The 11077-nt window shown below is 45.6% G+C and overlaps 1 protein-coding gene across 4 annotated transcripts; it reads right to left on the reverse strand.

The window, feature by feature from the left end:
• Positions 1-7: 7 nt before the first annotated feature.
• LOC310778997 (uncharacterized protein) lies at positions 8-11077 on the reverse strand (the record flags this gene model as incomplete). Of its 4 annotated transcripts, none has more annotated exons than XM_083639480.1 (5): positions 8-372; positions 2398-4135; positions 4181-4776; positions 5719-5827; positions 11033-11077. In XM_083639480.1, 5 exons carry the CDS (start codon positions 11075-11077, stop codon positions 203-205), a joined length of 2658 nt encoding a protein of 885 aa, XP_083495606.1. In that variant the 3' UTR covers positions 8-202. The 4 variants fall into 4 exon arrangements, with proteins under 4 accessions (XP_083495606.1, XP_083495607.1, XP_083495605.1 ...); XM_083639481.1 differs by having other exon boundaries at positions 2398-2533; positions 2750-4776; XM_083639479.1 differs by having other exon boundaries at positions 2398-4773.

The raw sequence follows: 11077 nt of genomic DNA on the forward strand, positions 1-11077 counted from the left end.
TGTACTTTAATAATATAACTTTTTTGTTTAAAGACAGCAGATTTCCAGAGAAATCTCAAGAGATTTGAGGGGGGGGGGGGGATTGTACAAGAGAGAGGAGACGACATCATCACATTCACCATCGTCCTGACAGACAAAAGGACTGTGTGTGTGTGTGTGTGTGTGTGTGGGGGGGGGGGGGGGTTAGGGATGCAGGTCAGCTCTAGTGCAGGGGTGAGGGTCTGCCGGAGGACGGCTGAGGCAGACGGTGTTTGGCCATCTCCAGGTCCAGGTCTGCGAATGTGAAGGTGTTGTAGCTGTGGTGCTCATAGTTCTTGTAGGTGCTGTTGTCGAAAGGCTCCTCGGGCTCTGGAGGTGCCGCCGCCACTGCCTCTGCAGAACGAGGGGAAATGCATGTAAGAAAACCTGAGTCTGGTGGAAAGATGTTGTGTCCCAAAACCCTTCCTGCTTAACAAGCATAAAAAAAAACAGAAACTGCAACAAAAAAGGGTTAGCCAAATGCAAGACGTATTATTCTATATCCTCATCACTGCCACATTCGGTTTCAAACAACAAAGGCCTTGATTCAGATATATACAGTAGCTTTAAGAAGTGACACCCTGCTCCCGCCATCAATAGCTGATAAGAACTTTGCAGGGGGGGCTGCATTTAAATATTCACACATGTCAACAAAGGTAGTTTACGGTGGGGCATTTCCTATGGTGGCAGGCAGCGTCCCCCCCGCCCCAGCAGCAGAGTCAGGAGACACGCTGGTGTGAAAAGCCTCAGGGATCTGAGCATGTGAGGCGAGACGCACTCGCAGCCAGTCAGAGGGACAGCCCATCTATATAGAGATGTCGTGCTGAAGGAAGCATGGATGAAATGACTTGTTAACAGGCACAGCAAGTCAAAATTATAATTATACGTGGGCTTCAATGTGTTTGACTGAATAAAGCTGCATTTATTGTCTCTGAACACCAATTAACGTTGCCGCCAAGTTCAACTTTGTAACTATTCTTGCCCATTTTGCTCAACCCTCCTTTCCAAAACATGAACTAGAAGTCGGTCTGGAGAAATTCTTAACATACTATGACAGTAAGGTTATAAACAACTTTGACAGGACAGAGTAGAACAAACTTTCCACTTCCAAAATCACAGAAAGTACATTTAAAGATGCATTAAGACATTTTCAAACAACATGCTGAACCCAAAGGTTACCAAGTGGAAAAAACAGACAAAGGTCAAAAGGAAATAAATAAATGAGAACTGAGTCCACCGGGTGGCTGTTTCAGGAAGCAGCATTAACCAGTTGGCCAGAAAAGTGTGAAGGACTGGATTTAATCTTCATGTTTAGGGTTTTAATCTGTGAATCTATTGTTAAACATCATAATGTATTATGAATAAAGATTCAGTTCTTCCAATATTTTTCTTTTAAATATCTGGCTAACTGTGTAATCCTGCTGTCTGAAATCCCACCTGATCTCCAAACACTCCCAGCTTCCGTTCTTCCAGCTGTTGTCAGGAACAAGAGGCTCTTAATACCTTGACCATGTGCACTGTAACCGTACTATTAGCAATAGCATTACCTTGCACATTGAAACTAAACATTAGCATTATAATCTGTAACAACGTTAACATTAGCCCAGGAAACCTGTAACCTTCAAACATCAAAGACATAGTTCATACAAAAGGAGCAATGATAAACAACAATAAGCCAACGTAATCAACAAAAGCAAAATATTCTGGGAGTGGAGATGGACTTGGAAAGAGAAAGGAGAGGATAAGGAAAAAGATGGATGGTAGATTCCCGAGTCACAAAAGGAGGGGGAGGAAAATGTGAGCAGGATTAGTATTTATGTTGCGACATGAGCCAGTCACACTGCGCGCACCGTGCATCAAGAGCCAGTCACACTGCGCGCACCGTGCATCAAAGCCTTCAGCAGACATCCACGGCCACCAGCAACGAGAAGATAGTGGTGTGGGTGGGTGAAAGATAGATATATAGAGGCTGGTAGTGGATCAACATCAGTCTGCAGAATGCAAGCGAGGCAAAACTCAAGAAACTACGCAACGCAAAAGAGAAATGCATGCACCAAGAAACCCATCAAGCGTGCATGCATACTAAATCTGCCTCATGCAAAAATAGTGACATTAAGCAAAACAGTGCTGAGCATGTTTTTGTGTGAAGTTGAGATATCCCACTATGGCAATAAAATCTGATGAAACTACTCAAAGATGATTTAAAAAAAATGGTGAAAGCAAAAGCAGCTATGTGAGGTAGTTTAGCCTGGTTAACACCGTAACAGTACATGTTATGGGGAATAGAACTGTGAGAAGGTATGGTCATCTGTGGGGGTTGAAAGATCCACAGAGAAGAGCGGGAGAAAAAGAGGATTTGGTGGGGGGTGTAGTGTGTACCCTCAGACGGTTCGACTGGTTCGGGCTCGGCTGGGGCTTCCGCCTGCAGCTCCTCTCCTGCAGCTTCAGCCACAACTGGAGCAGGGTCTACCAGCTCCTCGGTGCTCTCCACAGGGGCGGCCGCTTCAGCTGCAACCTCGGCAGCCGCCGCTTCAGGCTGTGCTGTGGCTTCCACAGGGGCTTCAGCCACAGGCTCTGCAGCAGCTGCTACAGGTGCAGCTTCCACAGCAGCTTCAGCAGGTGCTTCTTCAGCCACAACTGGAGCTTCTACCTTCAGCTCCTCTCCTGCAGCTTCAGCTACAACTGGAGCCGGGTCTACCAGCTCCTCGGTGCTCTCCACTTCAGCTGCCACCTCAGCAGCTGCAGCTTCAGGCTCTGCTTCAGAGGGGGCAGCATCTACAGACTCTGCAGCAGCTTCTACAGGGGCTTCAGGGGCAGGCTCTGTCGTTTCCACTGGGGCCTCAGTTGGGGCTTTAGCTTCAGGGACAGGTGCAGCCTCAACGGCCTCGGCTGTGACTTGGACTGCGGATTCTACTTGGTCATCGGGGGTAGCTGGGGATGCCGCTGCATCTGCAGCTACTTCTGGAGTGGCTTCTACTGCAGTCTCAGCTGCAACTTCTGGTGTGGCTGCAACTTCTGGAGCCGCTACTTCGACAGCGTCTTCAGTGCCAGCGGAGATCTCGGGAGCGGAGTCGACTAACTCTTCAGAGCCAACACTCGGGGCTGTATCTGCTGGGGCTTCCACGGCAACTTCAGCTGGCTCGGTGGGCGCTGCTGCTGGAATGGCCTCCTGCACAGCTTCAACAGTGGAGGTGGAAGGAGCTTCAGCTGCTGGTGCAACCTCCTTCTTCTCAGCTTCACAGATCTTGTCCTTTGTGTCCGCTGTGGTGCCCTGGGCCGCAGCTTCCTCCTTCACAGACGCTTCTGTCACTGGCGTCTCTGCTTGAGTCTTCGTCTTCACTTCTGACTTCTCGTCGTCAGAGTCCGAATCAGAGTCGGAGTCGGAGTCGCTGGAGGATGAGGACGACGACCCGTCTGCTGCCGGTTCACCAGGCTCAGAGGAGGCTGCAACAACTGGAGTGAAATCTGGCACGGGGCTTTCACCACCTGCAGCAACTATGGCCTCTGAAGCTGGAGGAGCTGCATCAACTACAGTTGGAGCTTTGTCAATGACGGTCTGTGCGGTATCCAGGTCAGGGGCCGGGTCTGAGACAGCAGCTGGAGCCTCTGTTGCCGACGCTGCAAGCGGTTCACTGGCACCAGTGACTGGAGCTGCTGCCTCAAACTCTGGTGCCACCTCCACTGTGACCGGTTCACTGGCACCAGTGACTGGAGCTGCTGCCTCTACCTCTGGTGCCACCTCCACTGTGACCGGTTCACTGGCACCAGTGACTGGAGCTGCTGCCTCTACCTCTGTTCCCACCTCCACTGTGACCGGTTCACTGGCAGCAGTGACTGGAGCTGCTGCCTCTACCTCTGGTGCCACCTCCACTGTGACCGGTTCACTGGCAGCAGTGACTGGAGCTGCTGCCTCTACCTCTGGTGCCACCTCCACTGTGACCGGTTCACTGGCAGCAGTGACTGGAGTTGCTGCCTCTACCTCTGGTGCCACCTCCACTGTGACTGGTTCACTGGCAGCAGTGACTGGAGCTGCTGCCTCTACCTCTGGTGCCACCTCCACTGTGACTGGTTCACTGGCAGCAGTGACTGGAGCTGCTGCCTCTACCTCTGGTGCCACCTCCACTGTGACTGGTTCACTGGCAGCAGTGACTGGAGCTGCCACCTCCACTGTGACTGGTTCACTGGCAGCAGTGACTGGAGCTGCTGCCTCGACCTTTGGTAAGATGGCCTCCTCCACAGCAGGAAGAGCATTTTCAGCAGTGCTCTCCACAGAAGCAGCTACTGATTCAACAGCTGGAGCTGCATCAACTAGAGTTGGAGCTTTGTCAATGACGGTCTGTGTGGTATCCAGGTCAGGGGCCTGGTCTGAGACGGCAGCTGGAGCTGCTGTTGCCGATGCTGGGGCTGGTTCACTGGTAGCAGTGACTGGAGCTGCTGCCTCGACCTCTGGCACTGCCTCTGGTAAGACGGCCTCCTCCGCAGCAGCAGGAAGAGCATTTTCAGCAGCGCTCTCCACAGAAGCAGCTACTGATTCAAGAGGTGGAGGGGCGGAGTCTGCGGCAGCATGGGTCCCTGCGGCGGCTGGCGCTGTAGCTGCTGCAGCTACAACCGATTCTGCGGTGGTAGCGGCGCCGGCTGCCGCTTCAGGTTCACCTAGAGCTTGAGCTGGGGAAAGTCCAGGCTGTGAAAGCTTAACTGGGAAGGCAACTGCCGTCTTGTAGGCTAGCAGCGACGCTCTGTCATCTGGAGCCTCTACTGCTGAGGAAAATGGTAAATGGGACAAGAGCAGTTAAAGAATTACAGCAATAATTTACAGTAGCATGGCATGACTTCCAAAAAGAGTTGAAAATCAACGCTTATGCTAACAAATACTCCTTCCTGGATTTGCCTGGATTTTTACTCTAAAAACCACAAACGATGTACTGTATGTTGCAATATCATTAGCAATTCTTGGTCAAAATATGAAGTCCTAAATCTAACATGAATAAGCACACATGAAGCTGAATGGAAAAGGTGATTCATCTTGATATTGACAGATCAGTTGGCTTATCAAGTAAAAAGAGATTGAAGAAAGAACACTTAAAACCTTAAGTTAAGGTTTTCATTAAAGTCAGAGTTAAGGTTTCCATCAAATAAAATCAACAACCTTACAATAATGAAACATTTTAAGGAAACAGGAAAAGATTTAAGGGTGTTTTGTGCAACCGATTCGATCTGATGGAAACCTTAACTCGGACTTTAAGGGAAATCTTAACTTAAGGTGTTTTGTGCAACCGGCTCCTGAGCTGCAAAAAAGGTTAAAGGAAATTGTTGGAGCTCAATATTATTATATGGCACATTTTAACCAATTAGTCAACATTTCAGTTAACATTTACCTTGTTTATATTATGATACTATTTATATTCATTATTGAACAGGGTCAACAAAACACATTTAAAAGGTTAATTTTGTCGCTGAATTATGCTAGATGGTCAACTGTAAGGGGAAAGCACATTTTAGAGCTCATGGCACGTTATTTAACTGGACTGGCTCTGGCACTGTAAGAAAAGGGTTAGACATTACACACTTACATTAGCATAAATTTGATCATAAATATGGTATAAAGTTATGATCAAAAAGAAAAAAGGGGGGAAATGTCAACAACACACGATGGTAACCAGCCAACAAAATGTGAAATTAATCAAATGAAAATGGCCATACTCTTGCTTGCAGCCTTTGTCTTTTTGGCCGGCTTTGTGGGCTCTGCTGCCTGGGTGCAGAGTGATGCAGCGGGACGCCTCACGACCCCCCAGCTCTCCAAGTGGAGGCACTGTGGAGAAGCACAGACAGTTTGCTACACATTACATTTAAATTACATTACGTCATTTGGCAGACGCTTTTATCCAAAGCGACTTCCAAGAACACATTTTTGTCAACAATAGAGCAATCAACTATGCAACACAGTCTATTGACAACTACAACTTCTGAAGGAATAGTGGTAAAGTTTAGTTAGTTTTTTTTCCTTTTTTTTTAAGAGAGAGAGAGAAATGTTAGTTCAAAAAGGGCCCAGATGGAGCCTGAAAAGGTGCGTTTTAAGTTTTCGCCGAAAGATTGCACGTTATTGCACACGTTATAATGTGCACGGAGTATGGGACACTGTGGAGAAGCACAGACAGTTTGCAACACGTTATAATGTGCACCAGGTATGGAGACACTTTGGAGAAGCACAGACAGTTTGCTACACATTATAATGTGCACCAGGTATGGAGACACTGTGGAGAAGCACAGACAGTTTGCTACACATTATAATGTGCACCAGGTATGGAGACACTGTGGAGAAGCACAGACAGTTTGCTACACATTATAATGTGCACCAGGTATGGAGACACTGTGGAGAAGCACAGACAGTTTGCTACACGTTATAATGTGCACCAGGTATGGAGACACTGTGGAGAAGCACAGACAGTTTGCTACACGTTATAATGTGCACCAGGTATGGAGACACTGTGGAGAAGCACAGACAGTTTGCTACATGTTATAATGTGCACCAGGTATGGAGACACTTTGGAGAAGCACAGACAGTTTGCTACACTTTATAATGTGCACCAGGTATGGAGACACTGTGGAGAAGCACAGTTTGCTACACATTATAATGTGCACCAGGTATGGAGACACTGTGGAGAAGCACAGACAGTTTGCAACACGTTATAATGTGCACCAGGTATGGAGACACTGTGGAGAAGCACAGACAGTTTGCTACATGTTATAATGTGCACCAGGTATGGAGACACTGTGGAGAAGCACAGACAGTTTGCTACACATTATAATGTGCACCAGGTATGGAGACACTGTGGAGAAGCACAGACAGTTTGCTACATGTTATAATGTGCACCAGGTATGGAGACACTGTGGAGAAGCACAGACAGTTTGCTACATGTTATAATGTGCACCAGGTATGGAGACACTGTGGAGAAGCACAGACAGTTTGCTACACGTTATAATGTGCACCAGGTATGGAGACACTGTGGAGAAGCACAGACAGTTTGCTACATGTTATAATGTGCACCAGGTATGGAGACACTTTGGAGAAGCACAGACAGTTTGCTACACTTTATAATGTGCACCAGGTATGGAGACACTGTGGAGAAGCACAGTTTGCTACACATTATAATGTGCACCAGGTATGGAGACACTGTGGAGAAGCACAGTTTGCTACATGTTATAATGTGCACCAGGTATGGAGACACTGTGGAGAAGCACAGACAGTTTGCTACACGTTATAATGTGCACCAGGTATGGAGACACTGTGGAGAAGCACAGACAGTTTGCAACACATTATAATGTGCACCAGGTATGGAGACACTGTGGAGAAGCACAGACAGTTTGCAACACATTATAATGTGCACCAGGTATGGAGACACTGTGGAGAAGCACAGACAGTTTGCAACACATTATAATGTGCACCAGGTATGGAGACACTGTGGAGAAGCACAGACAGTTTGCTACACATTATAATGTGCACCAGGTATGGAGACACTGTGGAGAAGCACAGACAGTTTGCAACACATTATAATGTGCACCAGGTATGGAGACACTGTGGAGAAGCACAGACAGTTTGCTACATGTTATAATGTGCACCAGGTATGGAGACACTGTGGAGAAGCACAGACAGTTTGCTACACGTCATAATGTGCACCAGGTATGGGAAGTGGGTAAAATGAGATGGGATAAAAGAAAATGCAGGAGAATAGACATAGCAAATGGCTCTTTGTTTGATCAGTTCTGTCTATGTAGGGTATTTGCATGTTTTCTTTTATTTTCCAAGTATCCTCCTAATAATGTCTTTCTTTTGAACTGGATACTTTGATATTCCATGGCGTTTACAGTTCAGTTCATGGTTCTTCATTTCAGCAGCTAATCTACCCATTCTGTAAATCGTCATGGGTGTATTGGTAGACAAAAGCAGGATTACTTGCAGCAGCATTCAACTCATCTGTTCTTAAATCCTGTATAAATAAATGAAAACCATTCAAAGTAAAAAAAACAAAAAAACAAGCAAAATAGTAAACGTATTTCCACCCTTGGGTCAGACAGTCAGTGATTCCTGCTTTACCACTGAGTAGTGTACCCATTCATTCATTGTCAATGCCACCTTCTAGTGGCAGAAAGTCAACATTACAGTCTGACTGACTAACAAACTAACGGACTGAGAGATAGCTCAGTGACTGAGACAAATCCACAGTCCCCCCTTTGGTGGGAGAGAAAAAGAATAGACATAGCAGCTAGATTAGAGCCATTAGAAATTAATGGGAGTTGTGTGTCCAAAAGAGAGACAGACACAGACACGCACGCACGCGCACACGCACACGCACACACGCTTTAATACCTTTATTTGTGTTCACAATTTAGACAAAAAAATCCTTGAACACAAACAATAATAGATGCACACACAATGGGAAATATCATAATGAAAAATGTATCTAGTCTGAATCTGAAACACACACACACACAACATACTTTGAATTGAAGTGGAATATCGATGACATTCTGTGAAATTAAATGTTATTTTGTTTTTTTCCTTACCTCATATCTGAGATTACACAGTGTTATACGCATATTATTATTATCAATACTGAATACCATACAATTTTCATTTTGAATTACCCTTTGTTTGATGAAGATGTAATGGTAATCCATATATTATGATTAAATGCAAACCAAATTTTGGTTTGTAGAACTGTCAAAGTTAAGTAGAAGTGGAATTTAATGGAATTCAATTAGTTTTCCTGTGATTCCAATTCAATTCACATTCTGTCTCCATACAGCTGGCTGTCTTTCACATTGACACTGCAGGAGCTGAGCTGGAGTTCACACACTGCATTCTCATTTCAGTTCAACAATGAATGGCCCCAAACCTGCACTGCATGTTATCCAATGCAATAGTACATGTTATATGATGATGTTCTCAAATTTAACTATTGACACTACGCAAACAACGCCCTTAATGTTATACCTGAAATGTCCTTATTTTCTCATTACGTAGACATTACATAGTTTAAAAAAGTAATGTTAGTACAATGGTTTTTAAGGGACTCATTCATGGGTGGAGAAACTAGAAATGATGGTGTTTTTTTAATGCCTTTTGTGCAGGTTCACATAGTTATGAATGAGTTATGAATGGAAAGTTCCTATCTCTCTGAATATTAGATTAAATTAGAAAGCAGTCAAATTTAAGGAAAGTTTAAGGAGGGTTTAATGGGGCCTGCCCAAATAACTCCTCTAATGGCACGTACAGACAAGATCCTTGTCAGTTGTCAGTCTCTGTTCCTTTCACTATACAACTGTCTGGTTTTCAAACTATATGACTGGGCTGCGACAGGGTGGTCAGTCACACATTACAAGATATTCCACCAGGAGGAGTCCCCGACAAGACTGTCTCGTCTCCAAACCACGTTTTGTCACAAAAACACAAACGAGAAATGTGCTGATTTGCGGGGAAGAACAAGCAAGAACGACGTCTGCTCACTTTTTACCCGGCTTTATTTCCAAACACACACACTCTCACAACGTAAATACTTTCTCTGTCTTTGTTCCTCAGACCACTTGCCCAGTGCTCAGACGGTATACAGTCCAGTCTAAATAACACAATTCAGGCTTATCATAATTATCACTGATTCACGGAGGGCTGGAGGGCGCGGCTTCCTCTCCAGCCAGCACAGAGAGCAGTCAACAGGTACCAGCTGTGCCAGGCTGCTTCATACAGTGACATTGTTTGGAGAAAAGAGGATGTCCTCCTGATAAATCCTTATTTCGAGCAGCACAGCAAAACTAAAAAACTGTAGTTATAAACAGGACAGAGGAAAATCTCCAGTGGAAATATTTTTTAGACAGATTCATGGATGCATGATTCAAGGAGCTGCTACAGATGACAGCCTGTGTCTGCCTCCTCACCCCATGTCTTGCGCTAGATATCCGTTGGACCTCTGTGACTCGTCGGTGAGTACTTGGGGCCGGGGGAGCTCCCCGCTCGCGTCAGTGGACAGTTCACACTGTGGACAGTTCACACACAAGAAGCAAACGCCGATTTGCGAGCGCCAGGCCAACGTGATTTGGCCCTGATCAGGGGGGAGGTTGTCACCGAGCTCCAAAAACAGCTTGCCGAGGGCTCGGGGCACCTAGTCTGAACTAGGCATAACTAATTTTAAGGAGATTTTTGCAGGGGTGCATTAATGTAAAGGTATTTCAGGAAATGACTGGTTCTGAATGATCAAGTACAATAACATTAACTTGTGAGTTGGGAAGCTTGGTAACTGCTGCTGGGATATACAGCAAGGAAAATAGAACATACATTCAAATACAGTAAATACAATAAAGGGTGTTACACAAAATGTTACAGGCAATCCCAATGTGTCAAGATCATAGTCAATAGAAAAAGTATTGCATTGGTAGTAGTAGTAGTAAAGGAGCTATGGAATGGACGCAGCCCAGGCGTCACCTCTGTATCTATTTACACACTTGACACTTTCAGTATTGTTTAGTTTGGCTTATAATGAGATACTGATGTGATGACACATGCCATGGGCTGGATGTTATGTAACTGCCCTACCTTGTTGGTTTAGGCTAGAATATGACGGGCAGCTCAATGTTTTACAGTTGTATAGCAGTCGGTTCCGCTGCTGCTAATTACATGTAGATAGGAACCAAACCCGACAACAGCTTTCAGTGTTTACTTATACATTTGCATTTATGCTGGCACTAAACTACAGACTGTTGAATGAAAATCCTCCGCCTCTATCGCTGTCAAGCAAATCAGAACCTTTCAGCTAAACGTTAGCTTAGTTAACGTTAGCTCCTGTCAGTTAGCATCAGGTTAGCATCAAGCCCAGTGTCAGGGTCAGAAAGGACGAGACTACCACCCCCGTTTGGAAATATTTTACGTTTATTGAGTCGGGAAACTTGACACTACTGTGTGTGTGAGCGTATAATACAAGACACCAAAATTAAAACGTTTAGGACATAATTCAGGCATTATTACCTTGAGAGAACCCAGTCGTCCTAACCGCAGCAAGGAGGTCGCCAT

Source organism: Poromitra crassiceps (assembly GCF_964638095.1).
Source record: "Poromitra crassiceps genome assembly, chromosome: 6".
NCBI lineage: Eukaryota > Metazoa > Chordata > Actinopteri > Beryciformes > Melamphaidae > Poromitra > Poromitra crassiceps.